This window comes from Ailuropoda melanoleuca, chromosome 19 (assembly GCF_002007445.2).
Source record: "Ailuropoda melanoleuca isolate Jingjing chromosome 19, ASM200744v2, whole genome shotgun sequence".
Lineage (NCBI taxonomy): Eukaryota > Metazoa > Chordata > Mammalia > Carnivora > Ursidae > Ailuropoda > Ailuropoda melanoleuca.
This window is the reverse complement of record NC_048236.1, coordinates 1854577-1874312: the sequence shown is the minus strand read 5'-3', so window position 1 is coordinate 1874312 and position 19736 is coordinate 1854577. Positions and strand designations below refer to the sequence as shown.

Below are 19736 nucleotides of genomic sequence, written 5' to 3'. Positions count from 1 at the left end.
CAAGGCTCCTGCCCTCAGGGAGCCAAGAGGAAAACACAGCTGCTAACCCTCACAGACCCCTGGAGGAGACCCCTGTCCTCCGGGGGTTTATCATCTAAGAAATACCGAGGGAGCAACAGCAGCAGAAACATGCATAAAGTACTCATAAACCCTTGCCAAGGGCAAGAAGGAGGATTGTTCCTCCTTCCTGCAGAGCTGGGGGATGTGACAAGCGACAGCTTGAGGACCAAGGGAGTAAGGCCTGGATGGGTTGGGGAATGCAGAGTAAGGGGCAGCTCAGGGCAGCTGAGGTGGAAAGAGAAGGCTGGCAACGGGGCTAAAATGGGACGGGATGCCAGGAAGGATTTCCAGGAAGGAAAGTTGGGTCTGCTAAGTTTACCCTCAAGGGGTGATGAGCCCTGCAGAGATGGAAAAATGACAAACCAAAGAAAACCCGAGTCAAAGAAGAACACCTGGCATGCATCCGTATGGTGTGCAGAGTGAGAAACTGGGAAGAACTGGGGACTGGCCCCCAGACACAGGGCTGGCAAACAGGAAGGAGGGAGCACGGGTCAAGGAAAAGCAGGTGTCAGAGAGTTAGCGGTGACAGGAGGCTGAGCGTCTCCAGGGGGCAAGAGTGGGCAGGTTGAGACCACATGAGATGAGGCTCCCATGGTGTGTGCCCCCCCACCTGCCAGCAGGGCACTGCCCTGCCCGAGACTCCCAGGTGCCCCCCGGCATACCAGGTCCACATACTCCAGCACCATGTAATGCGGCTCGGCTTCCCGGCACAGCCCCAGGAGCCGCACCACGTTGGCGTGGTTCAGCTTCCCGAACATCTCGAACTCCCTCCGGAAGTCCAGCTGCTGCTGTTCGTCTCGGCTCTGCAGGCTCTTCACAAGCACCAGGGTCTCTGCCACCCCCTCCTCCAAACCCTGCGCCTTCGCCAGGAACACCTCCCCAAACTCACTTTTCCCTGCGGGTACAGGTCTGCGTCAGCCAGCTGCCCTCACCCCAGCAGGGAAGCTCCTGACTGAGGAGGGTGCCTCACCTCTCTCTGTGTCACATAGAGGGGAATCTTCACTGCACCCCACCCACCCGATGGCACCCCACCCACCTGCTGGGTGACCCTGAGCAGACCACTCCCCACCCCACCCCACCCCACCCTGGACTTCATGGTCTCCAACAACAGTACAAGCGAGGGGTAGAATTAATACCGGCATTTTCCAAAGGACGGCTTGTTTGAGAATTTTAGGTGGCTCTTGATAAACGTGTTAATAGTTACATGTTTTAATGTATACTCAGAAAAAAATATAACTACCATGAATCCCTAATTTCTCACATTTTTTTTCTAGAACAACACTAACTTGCATTAATTTTGTTCTGTTTTGTTTTTAAAGGCAGCCCATCTAAAGGAAACACCAAATAAACAATCACAGAAATGACGAGAGCTGGGGAGGGGAACCGTGTACAGGCACCGGGGACACACTGGACTTATCCCCCCTTCTGCTTCCTGCCCCCGGCTCCCATGTGCTGGGTTTTAGGGACGTCAGAGCCAGAGGCCCTAACCGAGCCTCCAGACAGGCCTGTCATTACGCTGTGACAGTTGTGGCCAAGGCAGCATACCCAGTGTGGTGATGGGCTGCAGGCTGGTCCTCGGGAAGTGCATCTTGTCAGTCGTGCTGTGGCGTTTGTTGGTGGCCGCAGGGCCAGAGCCCAAGCTGGTCAAGGCCACTTCCTCTTGGATCTCTGCGGACGGCTGCCCATTCTGCAAAGGCCCGCCTGGGAAGAAGGGGCATGGTGGGCGACGGCGGGGAGCAACATGAGACCAGATACTCTGGCCACCATGGAGACCTCGCTTCTCTCCCCCAGACCTCTACTGCCGTCAGGTGGGTCCAATCAGCTTCCACACAAAAAGGCCAGTGCAACTGGTGAACTGATGGGGTAGGGGCTATAGGCGTCCCTCAGAGTACAACCACCGACTGACACAGCTGATTTCCACCTCTGGAACGGAACCAGGACACGAGTCTCATCTGAGCCACCGGCCCCCGGACACTACATCAACGTAAGGGGCTTTGCTTTCATGGGGGCCTCCTCTGTGTGAAGCCCTCATCGGGCACAAAGGGGAATCACAACGAGGGAGACCCAGGCCCTGCTCCTGAATGCCTGAACGGACAGGGGCAGCCCAGCAATGCCTCTGAGGGGAAGGGTCGAGCAGGGAAACACAGAACGCCCCTGGGGGAACTCGAAGACGAAGGGGGAAGACAGATGTGCTACAGAAACACGAATGCAAGTACTGACTGCACCTGTGGTTTAGCAGGACAGGGAAGAGCAGGCCGGCAAGGGAGACGCTGGCCCTGAGGCTCCAGCAAGGTCCTGAGCCAGGCTGCTCAGCCCCCACGGCCTGGGAATGGGCCAACTCCCGGCTTCCAGCTAGGGGTGGGGCAGCTCTGCCAGGGCACCGGTTACCCAGCTCACAGCTCTGTGTGTGGCCGCTGGGGGGCGCTCAGCGCCCGCACAGCGGCCCCGCCTCCCCGCCACCGCTCCTCACCATTGAGACACTCCATCTCTGGCTCCTCGGCCTCAGGCTGCTTCTGCAGGCGCTTGGCCTTGCAGCGCTTCTTGCAGTAGAACATAAGGCCCAGCACGGCAATGATGTAGGCCACGGCAGCACCCACGGACAGCCCGATGGTCTGGATCATCTTGTAGGGGGGAGGGCTGCCCGGGCCCTCGGACTCCTCCAGCACCGGCTTGTCTGAGAGACACACAGAAGGGTCTGGCGGGGGCGGGGCCGGGGGCCAGGGAAGCAAACCCAGCCCTCCTTCACTACCAGCCCCTCCCCACCCTACACAGACCACACCTCCCAGACACTCCATGGCCTGACGGAGCCAGAGAACCAGGGAGGGTCACCACTGTCACTGGCTTTAACAACGGGTGGGTCCTTGGGCCCCACCAAGGTCACAGAAGTTCCGAAGGACATGACGCCAGTGAGTCCCTGGTGTGCCTCTGAAAGATGAGGCTAGGGACACACGTAAAAAATGGCACCTGTCAGGATGCTGACACAAACCCACGCTATCCTTAACAAGCTTCCTAGGTGACTTGGTATCTTGAACCAGGCCCTGAAGAGCAGCGTTCAGGAATTCCTGATTTAGGATCCCAGACACTGCCTGACACAGAGCCAGTTCTTCAAGAAACGTTGTTTATGGAAAGGATCCTCTAGTCTAGGGGCTTTCAATGGCCTAGTGTCCCACGGTGAAAGAGGAGCCAGGAATCATGAGGGAAACTGAGGGACAGAGGCCCATGAGGGAGACCATGCAGGATCCCCTGACTCCGGCCCACAGCTAAGGTTTCAACCAAGGGGCTTATCACTTTGCTACTATCCACTCAAAGTTCCACAGAATGTTTTGTCTAGAAAACCAGCTCTGCTACTAAACCACAAGTGTGAGAACTTCTCACTGAAACCACTCTCATCTTACAGATGCAGAACCAAGCCCCTGGAGAGGAAATGACACCTCATGGGCATAGAGCTGGTGAGCAAGAGAGGCCAGACCTGAACCCGAGGCCTTGACTCTCAGAGCCCTTTACCTGATGCATCATCCGCTCTGGGCCTCCAGGCCAAAGGAACCCTTCCCTGCTGCACCCTGGCCTGCTCCCCTCCCTGCCCACCTAGAGATATGTTGCAGCTGCTTCGGGAGACCTGGGAAGAACCATTTTAGGACAAGAACACCCCCCCATGCCCCCCCCCAAGATGCACACACACATGCACACAGGCTGTGGAATGTTAAATCAGCAACAGCCCAGCAAGGAGCCTGACGCTATGCCACAGCAGGGTAAAGGGGACCCAGCTGAATCCCAGCCCCCAACACAGAGAGGATTTCAGTGTCTTCCGTATATAGGGAGCCGATGAAAACAAAGATGAGAAAGAAGTCTGGCCCCAGCACTTCCTGTGCAGGACACCGCTCCCCAGCACATACCCACAACATAGAGGGGGGCCTCCGTGTGCTTGATGTTACAGCTATTGCCCGCGATGCAGGTGTAGCGGCCTGAGTCCTCGGGGGCCACATCGTGGATCACCAGGGAGCCATTCTGGAAGATGTGCATCCTGCCAGGAGAGAAGCCACAGTGCTGGCACCTCCCCAGCTCCTGGGAAGACCAGCTGCAGGAGAGGTGCGGTGGGTCAGGGAAGCAGACGGCCCTACCTCGGTCCCAGCTTGGTGGGGTCCAGGATGCGGTCTTTGCCCTTCCACTGAATGAGCGGCTTGGGGTCCCCCTGGGCCTCACACCGCAGCAGGGCTGTGTGGCCCTGGTACACAGTCGTGCGCTCTGGCTCCACCTTGAAGGTGATGAAAACTGGATGGGAAGAGCCCAAGAAGGGGTGGGGAGCAGTAAGCCATGGGGTTGGAAGGGTGTGGGCTGCCCCCCGCCAGCCCAGGGCCTGCCAGCCCCAGCCCCAAGGCCCTGCCACGGTCGCACCTGCCACGGTAAGCTGGACGTGGGCACGGATCTGGCCCTGCAGCCCATTGGAGGCAATGCAAGTGTAGTTGCCGGCGTCATCACGGGTCACCTTGGAGAAGTGCAGGGTCCCGGCGTTGTCTGTCACCCACTCTGGGAGGCTGCTGCCATCTGTGGGGGTGATGAAGGGAAATTACAGGCTTGACCAGAGTCACGGGGCAGCTGGCAGTGCGCTCGGTCACCCAGCTCTACTCAAAAAGGTGTTGTTCGTTGCTCCTGACGACCCACAAAGTCCAAACTGCTGAACCAGACACTGGGAACCACCCCCGTTACTTGCTCCTTTTTCCAATTTCTCAGTCTCACCTCCTTCCACTGCCCTATACAACATCTCACTCCTGCAAAACTGGACTTCCAATGGGGCCCTGACTTTGCCTTGTTCTCATCCTCACCACCTGTCACTTCTCACTCCTAGAATCCTTTCCTGTCCTTTCCCACCCAGGCTTCAGATCCGTTTGGAGCCCCACCTCTGACAGAAAGCTGTGGAGAGACCCTGCTTCATCCCCGAAGCCTGCAGTCCTACACTCTCGCTCGTACTATTCATGGAAATGTAAAAACTGCTCCAGCCCCTTGACAGACAACTTGGCAACCTACAGCAAGGGTTGCAAAAATGTGCATACCCTTTCATACATAATTATTCCACTTCTGGGAATCTCTCCCAAAGGAAATAAACCCAAATCCAGAAAAAACTTTGGCTTAAAGATGTTTATTGCAGCAATAAAAAGAGAGAGCGAGAAAGGCAGAGAGGGAGAGAGGGAGGATGGTTAACAACCTAAATCTACAACATTTAGGGAATATTTAAGTAAATTACAGTGAATAAAATCATCAGACTATTATTACAATCATCAAAACCGAAGTTTATGTATAAAAGCACGTGGAAATGCTTGATAACGTTAAGTAAAAAAGGGTATAAAATTACATAATTAACTGTATCTTCTTTTTCTATAGTAAGCATGACTTACTCATGTAAATTTAATAAGTGAAAATTATATGTTCAATAAAACTGTTATGTGCAAACAGAAAGATATACATAGAAAAAGAAGGGGGCACATACCCAAAGATGATGGATAGCGGGATTACGCATTTTCCCCCCAAAATTTCTTGTTTATTCTTTTTTAAAGTTTTTTTTCCCTTTTTTCTTCTCTTTTTTTTTTAGAGAAAGGAGAGTGTGCATGCAGGTGGGGAGTGAGGGGGAGAGGGAGAGAGAGAGAGAATCCAAAGCAGGCTCCACACCCAGCTCAGAGCCCAATCACACGACCTTGAGATCATGACATGAGCCAAAACCAAGAGTCAGGCGTCCAACCAACTGAGCCACCCAGGTGCCCCTAAAGATGTGATTTTTTAAGTCAATTCTACCCTCAACGTAGGGGTATAACACACAACCCCAAGATCAAGAGTCCAGTGCCCTACTGACTGAGCCTGCCAGGCGCCCCCACAAATTTTCTAAAGGAGCCCGTGTTACCTTTCTGTCCCCAAGGATGACTATTTTGAAGGGAGAGGGAGGACTTCACAACACTGTCTGAGCCAAGCCAATCCCCTGCTGCCTCAATCATTGTCCATGATGCCTAATGTCATAACCTGACCTCCCTGGTGTCTGGCTCCTTTCTTCCTAACTAGACTGTAAATCGGCCCCACATTTCTTGTCTTTTCCACAGTTCCTAGCAGGGTGCTGGGCCCTCGGCTGGTCCTCAGGCATGCACACATCTGACCCGTGGACTGTCCTACCTGCCCCCACTCCATGCCCACCTGGTACCCACCTGCCCGAATCCACTTAATAGTAGGCTTTTCTCGGCCTGTGGCTGAGCAGGGCACCGTGGCCTCCTTGTCAAACTCCATGCACTGCTGCGGCCGGGGCGGTGGTGTGAACTTGAGCTTTTCTGTTTCAGCAGGGGGAGGGTGGGTGAGTGGGAAGAGCAGCAACCAAGCAGCCCGACAGGCCAGGGCAGGCCTGAACATCTGGGCCCCCGCTGCTCCCTCCCCCTTTGCTCTCCTGCCCACTGGGCCAGGCGCACTCACCCAGCACCTGGACCCGGGCTTGGGCCTCGATGCTGCCAGCCGGGGTGCTGCTCACACAGCGGTACCACGTGCCATCGTACACCTCCACGCTGTTGATACGCAAGGTCCCGTTCTTGGAGACTTCGAACCGTGAGTCCTGTGGCACACATTAAGGGACTGTGGGGGGTCTCAGCTCCACAAGCGTCTTCAGGAGAGCTTCGGGGAAAGGAGTGCTAGGGAGCTGATCACAGAGGAGAGCCCCGGAAGGGGATTCTGCCCCCTTTCACCAGGAGCAAGCCTCATTCTCACCTCCGAGATGAGCATCTGGTTTCTGTACCAGACGACTGTGGGGTTTGGTGTGGCCTGGGTCAGGCAATGCAAATAGCCTGGCTTGCCCTCCTCCAGCTGGCTGTCTTGGGGCTTCTTCAGCCACGTGGGCACAGCTAGAGGGACAGGGGGGGAAAAGAAGACTGATGAACATTTCTGCAAAACCTAAGGAACCAATCCCTCAAAATTCGAATCCCACACTTGACCCCAAGTTCAGAAGCCCGTCTGCTATAGTGAAAAGTGCAACAACGACCCTTTAGTGAGGGCCTATGGGCAGCACACTTGGAACATGCTCTTAGTTAATGGTCACAATAAACCCCATATGTATGTATTCCATTACCCATTTTACAGCTGAGAAGACGGAGGTTTAAAGTAGTAATGGGATGTGCTAATACCTAATAGATAGGATTCAGATCCCCGGTCCACGTGCCTCCAAAACCCTTGCTCTTTTCATTACACTGAAATGCTCCAAGGCTCAAGCCTCAGATCCCTGTTCTGCTTTGGCCATCCTCGCTCCCTGAACGATCTCAGCCAGTCCGTGGCCTTCAATGCCATATATGAGTGCATGATTCCCAAACCTATACGCTGACTCCTGGCCTCTCCCCCCACGAGCTTCAGACTTGCCAACCCAACTGCCTACCGCACCTCCGACTGGATATCCGACAGGCATCTTGAGCATTATAGGTACAAAAGAGAACAAGTGAGTTCCCTGGAACCAGCTCATCCCTGTTTTTCCTATCTCAGCAAACACTGTCCCTATGCAGCCAACAGCAGAGGCCAAAACCTAGCCTTGACTTCCCTCTCTATAGCCCCTCCTGTCACATCCATTCTGCACAAACCCTATCTACTTGAGCTCCCCCAAATCCTGAATTTGACCACCTCTCTCACCTCCACTGCTACCGCTCTGTTCCAGGCCCATCAACACCTCCCCCGGGTGATTACAGTCATCTATTAACTGGGCTCCCTGTCTTGACTCCTGCCCCTCTGGTCTTCTCAGAACAGCTGAGAGTGATCGATTGAGAATGTCACTCTCCGACTCAAAACCCTACAAGGACTTCACTTCTGACTCAGGGAGGCAGACTGTTTGCAAAGAAGGTCGTAAACAGTTCTCCCATCCCTTGTTTCTTTGCACCGTGTTGCTGCCACTTTCCCCAGCTGGAGACAGCCTACTTCTCTCCCGCCTACAGTCTGGGTGGCCGGTGACAGGCCTGGCCCAACACAGAACCCAGTGGAAGTCACGCTGGGCAACTGCTGAGTGCATGCCTTGAGAAGGCTTGCGGCTTCCACCACTGGGTGAGGAGCCCCAAGCCGGTCTGCTGCAGCACCCATGGGGGAGACACCTGAGGCACCCCGTAGATACATCCTCCATCAACCTCGAGACACGCGAATTAGGCCACCAGGGAATGGCCAGCCACCGGCCGACCTACCAGCTGACCGCAAGCACATTTGATCTTTCTGACCATCTTGCAGGGTAGGTAGTGGGTTATTAGCTCCATTTTATGGATAAGGAGACTGAGCCCTGGCAAAGAAGGTGGCTTGCCACATATCGTCCCTCTATGCATGGGGGAAAGGGTGGGACCTGGGTCTCCCGAACCCCAGTCCCTTGCTCTTGCTCTGAAGTCAAGACAACTGTTTTCTGTGTGGGCTGTCACCCCAACTTCTGTGCCTGGCTCTTCATGGTCTAACCCCAGCATCACCTCCCAGCAGCTGAGTCCCCAGCGTGCAGGACCCAGAGCTGAGAGGGCCTCAAGTGAGCCCCAGGGGGGCCTCTGCACATCACACCCAGAGAGAGACCAAGGCCTTGTCATGGGACCCGGGCTCCCCTCCACCTCGCCTCGTCCCTCGGGGCAAAGTGCTCACTGGCCACAGTGATGTTGACGTCCTGTCGCCGCTGACCGGCCAGGTTGGCAGCGTGGCACGTGTAGACACCAGCGTCGCTCTCCGCGGTACCAGCAAACACCAGTTCGTGGCCTTCCTGGAAGACTCTGCCGTGGGTGGGCAGCCGGGCTCCCGCATGCTCCCACCACACACGGGGCTCCGGCAGACCCTGGGGGGGCAAACAGGCCACACGCTCCTCACGGCCAGCTGTGAACACCCGTGGCTCAAATGGCAGCATGTCTTCGATCTCTGCCAGGAGGGGAGCGGGAGGCAAGCCATTTGATTACTGTGGGTCTCAGGGTACCCCACACTCTCCCACAGCAAGCTTTGGCCCTTTGTAGCACAAACCCCTAAAATGCTGCCTCTCCTCTTCCTGCCCCAGCATCCTCTTCCTCTCTCTGCCAACCAAGTTGCTTTCTGAGAGGACCCAGGAGCCTAACTCTCTATGTGCCAACAACGTTCCCCCCACTTCAGCAGCCCAGACCCAGGGACCCACCTGCCATGTGAAGCGTGGCCTCAAGGACAACGGGAGGGCCCCTCTGCCCGTGGCCTATGCAGCGGTAGACCCCTGCGTTGCGCGGCCGGACCTGGGTCAGCAGCAGGGACCCGTTGGCAAACACAGTGGCTCTGCGGAGGTGCGGGGGACTGCAAAGAGGAGAGAGTGCTATTTGGAAGAAGTGGCCCACAGCCTCCTTTTGGAAGGGAATGAGATGGAACCCTATGCTGCGAAGGTCAGAGGTATAGGAAGGAATTGGCCAGGAACAGGACAGAGAGAAGGAAGCCCCCATGCCACGTCGGGGTGTGTGTGTGTGTGTGTGTGTGTGTGTGTGTACACGTACATGCGTGTACTCATTCATGTCTGTGCACAGGTGTGTTCCACCTACAGCAGACTCAGCTTTTGGGGCGGCGAAGTAAGCCACATTGTCATGGGAGACAATGAGTCATCAACAGCGCGCAGCTGTGGAGACAGAGGGCCACCTTCCCGCAGGGTTAAGACGAGCCTGCCAGTAAGGCCCCCAGCCCCAGCAGTCAGAAGCCCCTCGGCCACACCAGATGACCTGCTGATGACATCTTCAGGGCTGAAGCCAGGTGGGATCCCCTAGCCTAGAGAGCCACACCCCGAGGACCAAGGCCATGCTGGCACCACAAAGGAACTCTCTGCTCTCATTCGGCCCAGGGAAGGACAAAGTCCAGATAAAGGAGCTGACACCACCCAGAACCTTCTGGAAGTGTTTGCTTCCTCCAAAAAGTATGTGTGTGTATGTGTGTGTGTGTGTATGCATATAAGGTAACCTTACCATCCAGGGCCTTCCTATCCAGACGATGGTCACCAAGTCCCCTGTATCCCTCCAACCCTGGATCTCTACTCCCCACCCCAGAAGACCCATATAGGCAGGAGGGGAGTGGGGAGAGAACAGAGCCACCACCAGCTCATACAGTGCCTTTGGGTGAACTGGAAAAAGATGCCCTTCCCGGAGGCTTCCCTTTGTTGAACTCATTTTGTAACAGCAAGACATTCTACTGCCATCTGCTGGAAACTCGAAGTAATACGTGTATAGGTCTAGGATGTCTGCAATACTAATCCCATTCTTTTAGAGAATGCATCTGTACAGTACACAACCTGTACCACCATACTTGAAGGCCCCTTGCCAGACGCCTTACCGGCTGCGGTTAGTGATAGGAGTCTCATCTTCAAAGACCCACTGCAGGCTTGGGGGTGGCTGGGCTGAGAACTGACAGTGGAACATGGCCTCCTCGTTCCTTGCCACTACAATGTCCTGAGGTGCCAGCACTACCCTGGCAAAGCTCTCGTCTGGAGTGGGAGAAGCATAGGTATGTGAGCGGGCAGAGTGGGGAGGCCCCTCCTATCCCTGCTGCACCTTCTCCATCCCCACCCCGGGCTCACCGGCAATGCTCAAGGTGAAGTTCTGGCTGCTGCAGGTCTGGCCAAAGGCGTTTTGGGCACAGCAGGAGTAGAGGCCACTGTGCTCAGGGCTGGCCGGCCGCAGGGTCAGGTTTCGCTCCTTGCTGCTGACTGTGTGATTGCTCTGGCCATCGGAGAGGGGGCTCCCATCTCGGAACCACTGGTAGGTAGGCCTGCAGGGCCAAGGGGGTCAGCAGCAGGGAGGCAGAGGGTACTCAGATGGCCAGTGGACAAGATACAGAATCGGAGGGTCGGGGCTAGACCCCTCGGTTTACAAATGGGGAAATTGAGGCCTGGGAGGGGAAGCGACTTGCACAAGGGCAGACAATAATTCAGGGGCATCATCAGGTTGAGTTTCTCTAACTCTGCTCCCAGAATCCAGGATCATGCCTCCTCTTCGGGTCACTAGGGGCTAGCATGGAGCAGCATCTGGGCAGGCAGGGGTGGTTACGGAATGAAACGAGGTGCCTCACGGGGAGATACCCCTACTGTCTAGAATAACCCCCGCTATTCCCACCCTCAAAGTCGGCTCCTTACCGAGGGTGCCCATCAATGTGACAACGCAGCGTGACCTGGGTCTGTGGCTGGATCTCAGCTTCTGACGCTGGATGCTTCAGGACCACAGGACCAGTCTCAATCCCTGCAGCAGAGGCCGTGGTGGCAGAGTGAGGGGCGGGGCAGAGCAAGGGGGGCGGGGAGGGCGGAGGGGAAGGAAAAGCAGAAAAAGACGTGGCCTGCAGGCTCTCGCAGGGAAGCCCTGCAGAGCTGAGGCCAGGGCTACACACAAGGGGATGCGGGGGGGAGGGGGGCTGGAAACAGAGTGTCCACCCAGTCTGTGGCAGGTCAATCCTGACGCTCGGCCACGCTGCCTCGCTGCCCTTGCCACCTGCAAAAGCATCGAGCAGGTCAAGGGTCCTAGACTTGAAGGGGAAAAAAAATCTTTCAGAAAAAATAAAACTTCTAGAAAGACAATTATCATATGATTTCTCTCATCTATGGAACATAAGAACTAGGATGATCGGTAGGGGAAGAAAGGGATAAAGAAAGGGGGGTAATCAGAAGGGAGAATGAAGCATGAGAGACTATGGACTCTGAGAAACAAACTGAGGGCTTCAGCGGGGAGGGGGGTGGGAGAATGGGATAGACCAGTGATGGGTAGTAAGGAGGGCACGTATTGCACGGTGCACTGGGTTATACGCAACTAATGAATCATCGAACTTTACATCGGAATCCGGGGATGTACTGTATGGTGACTAACATAATATAATTAAAAAACATTAAAATAAACAAAAAAACACAGTTAAAAAAAAAAGAAAAAGAAAAAATAAAACTTCTCTTCTCCACACACACAGAAAAGAACGGACCACAAGTGCATTCAACTGGAAATGGGAGAAGCTGAGGGAAAGAAGGGGTCCCACGGGGCTCAGTAACTGAGGGACTAGCAAGGAGCGAGCAGAGCCCCCTGGCTCTCACATTTGATGTTGAAGGAGGCGTTGGCACTGTGGGCCTCCTCTCCGGTGGCGTTGTCCCGAGCCACGCACTGGAAGGCTCCGGAGTCCTGCAGCCGGTCCACGGCGGCAAAGGTCAGGCTGCTGCCCTGGGCGAAACGCCTCTCGGTGTCCCGGACGGGGGCCCCGTCCAGCAGCCAGTACACATGTACCGGGCCTGGAGCCTCGACCTCACAGCGGAGCAGCGCCCGGCGCCCCTGCAGTGCATCCTGGGAGGACGGCTCCTTGATGAAGACAATGGCTGCCTGGGCACCTGCAGATGGGGACAGGGGAGAGGCACCGTCAGGAAGAGCTACAGCCACCAACTTCACGCAGGTCACCCACCACCCCGTGCACAGGAGGAGGAAAGGGGCTCTGCACACAGGAGGGGTCCAGGAAGTACACGAGAGAAGGATCGAGAGACCACAACTGCCAAGTGTCCCCTGAGAAACTCTTAAACTGTGCTGGGCGCTCTGTAGGCTACAGAGACGCAGCGTGCACCGGTCGGTAGGGGGCACAGGGCGATGCCCGCAGTCAGTGCCTCCAGAGCACAGACAAGAGAGGGAGTCCCAAGGGGTGGGGACACCGGGAGGCTCAGACCCGTGGGTCCTGATGCTGGGCTGAGGAGCAGGAGACGTTAGCAGGCAGCCCCCCTCCCCACCAATCTTCAGAAACCAGGATTTTTTGACCCTAAGTCATGATCCACAGGGCATCTTGGAAGGATTACTCACACTCAGCCCCACTGAGGGTCCACCCACAGATGCAGCCCAGCATCCCCCGGGGAATTCTCTGGAAAAACCCACCCCATCACAGGGGAAGCCGATATTCTCTAGATCTGCGGCTATTACCAAAGACAGGCCAGCGCCACCCCCACGTCCTACCCTCTATCGCTAAGAGTATGTCCGGCCAAGGCTGGCTTTTCTGGGCGAAGTTGAGAGGTGAGCATTCCCCCTCCTGCACCACAACAGTTCGGCTCTGGCTGGGGCCGGAGGGGCACCCACAGAGAAGGGGGGCCCTGCAGCCAAGGGTGGGACCATAGCCAGTGGGAACAAAGGGAAAGTGAGAAACCTGTACTGAGCAGCAGATGGGTTGAGGAGGCGGAGGGCAAGGCTGGGCAGGTGGCATGGTGACAGCAGGAGCAACACACCGGGCTTTGTTCCTGGCCCACGTGGGCGCCCTGCAGAGGCCCCAAGCTGCTGGGCCAGGAACACTGGCCTGCCTGCCAGGGTGGGTGACACAGGAGAGGACGTGCAGCCCCTCCGGGAAGAAGAAATCGGCCTCCTGGGGCTGCTACCTGCAGAAGCAGGCTCTGCCTCTGACCAAACTGGGCCTGGTAAGGGCAAGAGGAGGCTAAGGGGGGTCCCGCCATCCCCTCCCAAACCGATGGAGGCTAACCTCGGCCCAAAGAGAGCTGTTCCAAGCCCCTGATGGTGGAGTTTGGTACTTTAGGGCCTAAGAGCCAGTCTCCTCATAAAGTCAGCATCAAGACAAGTCCAGGATCTCTCCGAGTGAGGTCCAGATGAGGGGCTACCCTTAGTGTGGGTCCATCTCCCAACATTCTCAGAGGTGCCAGCGCACAGGACAGTCACGGAGCCAGAAGGGGCCCAGAGCCACTACCATTACTTCTCAAGGGGACACTGCTGGCTCTCAGGTAGGACCAATGCCGTCGATGCTGGGCTATCCTACCCACTGTGAGGGTTAACAAATCTGTCCTCGGGGCGCTGCCAACCACAGCCCCAATCACCCTGACATTTCAAACATCCCACTCACTTCCAATCACCACACAGGAATGTGGCACTGCCCCCACAGGACAACTCGGTACAAACCCCTTTGTAGAACAGAGAGGTAAACTGAGGTCCTGGGAAATTAAGGGATTTGCCCAAAATCAAACAGCTCATTTGACCCTGACGCAAGGAAGCCAACTCCTAGCCCCATGCTCTTCCCAGCTCCGCCCACGAACTCAAAACCAACCTGGAAACGGCTGATCCTACAATAGGGCTCAGTCCCTGTGCCCAGGGAGAGAGAGAGACACACCCCCTACGGACAATGCCAGACAACAAAGGCGCTGGGCTAACTGGCTGACTGAGGTAACCTTCAGGAAGTGTGGGGCAAGAGCTGGTGAACGTGGAGGCGTCTGGAACACTTCCCGACCACCTCTCATAACACAGCTGGGCAGACTCAGGCTGATGCCCCAGCGGGTCTCTGCAAATGAGACTCACCAAATTCTTGGGACCCTCGACCCCGAACTCCAGGATGCTTGTGAAAGGCCAAAGAGAGATCACCTGCCGTCAAAGTATAGGTGAACCACCCCACTTCCCGCTCAGCTTCTCCAGACCCAGGGAGCCAGGAGTCTCGCCCGCGCAGAGAAACCTTAGTTAAGGGTGTGGAATCAGGTCGGGTTCAACTCCTGCCCCTCATGCTTGGGGTTTGACCTTGGGCAAGGAACGCAGACAGTCTCTGCCTCGGCTCCCTCTGCCTCTCTCATGAGGTTGTCATGAGTCACACACGCAGAAACTCGTGTGAAGAGACTTGGACAGAGCTAACCCAGTGAACGGTAGCTACTGTTCCTACCTCCACTGTCACCCGGCCTGCCCAAGGACTCTCATTTTAAGACCATTAGGAAGCTCCCCCTCCAGAGGCCCAGGACCACTCCCAGACCCTGGATGGGGAGGAGCCTCCGCAACAGATAAGTTTGAGGGGAATGATCAGGTGGGGGTGGCATGGAGGGAAAGGGACCGCGGGCTTGGAACCACAGACCACGGGCCACAGAAATCTGAGCTGGAAGAAGAGATGGCATGACTCAGAGGGACCCCAGCTCAGCCTCCGGCGTCCCCTCCCGGGGCGAGCGCTGCTCTGTAGCTGTGGGGAGAGATGCTGCATTCCCAGACTGCCACTCAGAGCCTCCTGCGCCCCCACCACAGGGCCTGGGAAACATCAAAGCGGGCCCTGCGGGGGCCCTCTATCCTGACGTCAGCTCACAGCAGGTCCTGGTTAGTGCCTGGCTGGGGCAGACTTTAGATGTTACAAAAGGCAGGGAGAACAGCCACTGGGCCTTCTCCAAGCCCCCAGCCCCTGCTCTAAGCCACCGTCGGAGGCTGGCCTAGGGCTGTGGGTCCCACATTTGCTGAGAAGGCGACCAGAGGCGTGCCCAGTGTGCACCATTGGCAGGAGAACTCGGTCTGTTGTATTGCTTAGGGGCGAAAATGGGCAGAAGGCACAGGGGCAGACTGAGGGGTCCCTTAGCAGAAATGCCAGACTCCAGGAAAGGAGGGGCTGGGAAGGGAGGAGCTCTTCAGAAGCTTCGGCGGGTCCCAACAACAGGACGTGGAGGACAGCAATGACAGAAATGGAAGGCCTGTGGGCACGGGGGTGGTACGTACCCCAAGGTGGTGTCGTCACCAGCACGTTCCTGTCCCTGTACCACCGCTGACTTGAGGATGCCCCCAGGGCTGTGGTCTGGGGAAGGCCTTCTCCGATGGTCCTGGGCTTCCCAAAGCTGCCCCCTCGTTCACGGTCCGACCCCACCAAGCATCATGCCTCCTACACGCAGGTCCTCCCAGAACACGAGGCCGGTGTGCCGCCTGAGGCAGCCCGCTCCGTGCAACCGCTTCAGCGCTGCCCAACGGTGCTGCCCCTGGCCTCTCTGCACCCTTGCCGGCAACATGCAGTGGGGGCCCCGCCCCTACCCTGAGGCCGTCTGAGGCTAAGTGGGTTCACAAGGGGCTGCCCCGCGGGGGCACAGAGGGCTCAAGCAGTCCCCCCACAACGACAGGCAGGCAGAACCATCTGGCCACACCAGGTGCCAACCCCAACAAGGTTGGAGCTGCAAATACCCAATAAGGACATTTTCCGAGCCACTTCCTCGGCTCCCCAACAGCCATCTATATGCAGACGCTCTCTGCCTGCGCCTTGGCCCCAGCCCCCTGAGAAAGGCTGTATGGGCAGTGGACCAACTCCGCTCCCCCCGCCCCGCAGCAAGCGTCTGGTCCGCTGCCCGGTCTCCGTGCTGCTCTCTGGGCTCCAGGCCCAGCAGACCCATGTGTGTCTACGTGTGCATGTATGCACACACACACGTGTAAACACGATTTTATGGAGAGCAGAGAGCAGCAGGAAGTTTTTCTGCTCTGAAGTAATTTCAGCTACTTTGGTCCAAGCATCCATCTGGGCCACTTCACTACCCATCTCACAGGGGGGGCTGGTCCTCCTACTCAAGGAATAACACCCCAGGACCTGTGCAGGCCCGGAACCTGCCAAACCCGACCGGTTGATTCGATCTCTGTTCTCTCCCTTTTACTAAAGGAAATGCCATCTTTCAGACACGTGCCTCAGGACCAGGCTGAGCCACCAAGACGCTGGTTGGCTGGCCCTGGCGTGGGCATTTTACACAGCAGTGTGCAACCACATAAGTGATCACCTCCAAGGCCAACCAGCCACACAGAAGTGGCCGACTCCTCCACAGCTAAGACTCAGTCTCTGGCTCCAGAGTCTGGCTCTCTGCGGGGGACATCCCGACTTTCAGGTGGCCCCCAGAGCCCAGGCTGAGATGGCTCCTGTCAAGGCACACAAACCCCTGAGGGAGAGCTTTGCCAACACCCTGTGCTTTGTCTGGGCAACGGCATCAGGACACGGGCCAGGAGAGGCAGCCCTCAACCCAAGAGGCACACGCGGTCCAGGAAACACAGCAGCCCCAGGCCCCCTCACCCACATGAGGACAGCCCTCCTCCCAAGTCCCCTCCAACCAAAAGCTCTAAGGGCGCCAAGCAAGAGGCCCCAGGGGCATAAGGGTCCTTGCATCACACGTCCTCCCCAAGGGGTCAACACACGGGACTGCAGACCCTTGGCCTTCTGGGATTTAACTGGTGTAACTTTCTCCTGCCCTTGAGCCACTCCAAAGGTCCGTCGCTCATACACATTTGTCACTTCGTTAAGGAACAAATGTCAATTGCTGCAGGAATAAGTCAAATGGGTGAGTAGCAAGTTCAGTTACCCCACCCCTCACCCAGGTCAGCAGAAACACAAACGCTACAGTGATATTTGCGAATCTGGGCATCTGGAATGTTCTTCTCTACCACCCAGTATATACCACCAAGATAGTGTATGTGGTTTTAACACTGGCAACCCAGACTCTCTGATGATAAGCCCAGAACATAAGGATTCAGGGGGTCACTGAAAATCAACCGCAGCAAACTGTAAGACCCAGAGGCAGAGCACAAAATTTCTACCCCCTTCTGTCTTTCCAGAGTCTATGAAGGCCCCAGGTTCACGGACGGGAGCCCCACAGCCCTCTGCAAGCCGTCACAGTCCTTGTTCTGAGCAGCGCAGGAGGGAGCAGAGCCAGGGACCCGGCTGGGTTTTCCCGTCCTGGGATTTCACTGTAAATGTCTGGAGAGGCTCCCACATCCGGAGTAGAGGAACAGAACAAAATCACCAGAGATTAGGGCAGAAACAACCTAGCAGGCAGACTCGTCTACCTTAGATGAAAACCACAACTCAAACCTGTCCGGCCTGCTCCTGGGAGGCCCTGGAGAGGGGAGGGCAGGAGCAGGTCCCTGCGTCCGGCATCCGGCATCACGTGCCATCCAAGCCAGAGGGACAAATACGACAGCAAATGAGGTCTAAGAAGCTCCCCAGCCAGAGGCCACACCGTTGGTCCCCAGAGCCAGCCTGTCTTCTGCTGGGGCTGGGAGGGCCATACCTGGGACATGTCTCTCACCCTTAGTAACCCTTAAATGGCTGTGATGTCTTCAAGGAAGCAGCAATGAATTTAAACTCCCGACCACCTGAGGTGGTGTGATCAGCCGAAGGAACACAGCAGGGGGGAAACCTGGGTTCTAGTCCCCACACAACTGCTAACAAGCAAGTGACCCGAGCCAATCACTACTGCTTCCCATGCAGATTTATTATCTATAAAATTAAATAAGCAAGAGGATGTAACAGGACAGTCCCCAAGACCCAGCACTGGATTAGCGGCAAAGAGCCTCAAAGGCAGCTACAGAAACAAAGGGCTCGGTCCCCAGAGTCCCCTCCCCGACCCTAGCCACCAACACCCCGGACCCCCCTCAAAGCCCCCCCCAAAGCCCAGCGGTAAAGGGCACGACACAGGAGGATGCTGTAAATGGCAGGCAATGCTGCCATTGGTGGGCAATGCTGTAAATGGGCAGGTGTGTGGGTCGGAGGTAGCTGGGGGTTGCAAGGAGGGACCCAGCACCATTTTCTGACAAGCTGCTCCCATTCCAGCAGCTGAGCTTACATCCTGCCTCGCCAGGAGATCCTGCCTCTGCCTTGGCCACACACTTGCACTGAGAGCTCACTGCCTGTGACACCCCTGATAGTCCCATCTGTGCTGTGACTGAGAGCTGCACCCCAAGCTAGGCTGTAAGCCTGAAGAGAAGGCAGACATTTGTGCCCAAGAGGATACGGCTGTGCCCCTGAGAGTGCCCGGGCACCGTAAATACCCCACTAGCATTTACAGGGGAATGAAGCCACTGAAGAGTCTGTCTGACCTGAAATCTTGTCCAAGGGCTACCTTTATCCTATCTTGGTCAACTTGATTTTCTTCTCTGGGTCTCAGTTTCCTCCCCTGGAAAATGGCAGCCTTGGAACCAATTTTAGTGAGTCTTTTTTTTTTTTTTTCAGATTCCTAGGATAGTCAACGATATCCAAATGAAATACATATTAGGTACAGACGTACAGAAGTCTGCATATTTTTCAGGGAAGTAAAAACAACAACAACAACAAAAACACCCAGAAGTGCTAGGGAACCATGGACCCCAGATTACAATGCCCTTGGGTAAGGTAATCCCTGGGGAGTCCAAAGGCCTGGTGAATGGGGCGCACGGGGGGGGGGCGGTGCTAGAACAGAACTGCCAGGGAGAACCAGGAGTTCTCACCACCCTGTGTGTCTGGGGACAGATCCGTGCTCAGCCCCAAGGAGAGAGGACAGAGAGCAGCCAGCTGTGTCCTAAAGACACCAGTCAGAGGCCTGCGGAAATAATATACGCTGTGGGCAAGGCGACAGAGCTGCTGGACCAGGGCACCGAGAAATGAGCCGGGGCTCAGTCCCAGGAAGACCTCAGGGGTGCTCAGTCAGGCACTCAGGGCTCCAGAGGGGACAGAGAGCCCCACCTCTGGGTGCAGGCTCCACAACCACTCATCAGAGTCCCAGGTGCAGTGCTGAGGGTTCCAGGGACCCACAGTGAGAACAGCACCAGGTGACCCCAGGGAGCATCCTATAGTCTTTCCTGGGAAGGCGGGGAGCAAACCAAAAGACAGCCGGGCGACCAGCACCTCGCAACTGGTGAGACCTGGACTGACTTTGTTAATTTTCAAGGCAGGCTCAGAAAACTCTCTGAGACTCTGCTTTCTGAGCGCTTGTTACCCATCTCTGCCTCTTCCCTGGGAGGCTGATAAGGCAGTGATCACAGATCTCTGACCTAACCAGAGTGGCCACAGCACTTCACCCCGAATTCCCTGTGGAAGAGAGAACACGATTCCCTGTCCTTTACATGGAGCAGCCTCTACTCAATAGACAAAATCCTGGGGCACCTGGCTGGCTCAGTTGGTTAAGTGTCTGCCTTCGGCTCAGGTCATGATCCCAGGGTCCTGGGATTGAGCCCCGCATCAGGCTCCCTGCTCAA

The 19736-nt window shown here is 56.3% G+C and overlaps 1 protein-coding gene across 2 annotated transcripts in view; it reads right to left on the bottom strand.

Annotated features, from left to right (window-relative positions):
• PTK7 (protein tyrosine kinase 7 (inactive)) overlaps window positions 1-19736 on the bottom strand; it is a 61140-nt gene that overhangs the window by 11373 nt on the left and 30031 nt on the right. For both annotated transcript variants that reach the window (XM_019794431.2, XM_034648059.1), the window contains exons 2-16: window positions 12086-12373; window positions 11150-11252; window positions 10595-10785; window positions 10351-10501; window positions 9185-9333; window positions 8671-8937; window positions 6793-6926; window positions 6505-6640; window positions 6246-6365; window positions 4453-4602; window positions 4179-4329; window positions 3954-4081; window positions 2531-2734; window positions 1606-1761; window positions 723-955 (exon numbers count right to left, since the gene is read on the bottom strand). In XM_019794431.2, coding sequence (XP_019649990.2) covers window positions 723-955; window positions 1606-1761; window positions 2531-2734; window positions 3954-4081; window positions 4179-4329; window positions 4453-4602; window positions 6246-6365; window positions 6505-6640; window positions 6793-6926; window positions 8671-8937; window positions 9185-9333; window positions 10351-10501; window positions 10595-10785; window positions 11150-11252; window positions 12086-12373 — 2561 coding nt within the window. The remainder of the gene's footprint in view (window positions 1-722; window positions 956-1605; window positions 1762-2530; window positions 2735-3953; window positions 4082-4178; window positions 4330-4452; window positions 4603-6245; window positions 6366-6504; window positions 6641-6792; window positions 6927-8670; window positions 8938-9184; window positions 9334-10350; window positions 10502-10594; window positions 10786-11149; window positions 11253-12085; window positions 12374-19736) is intronic.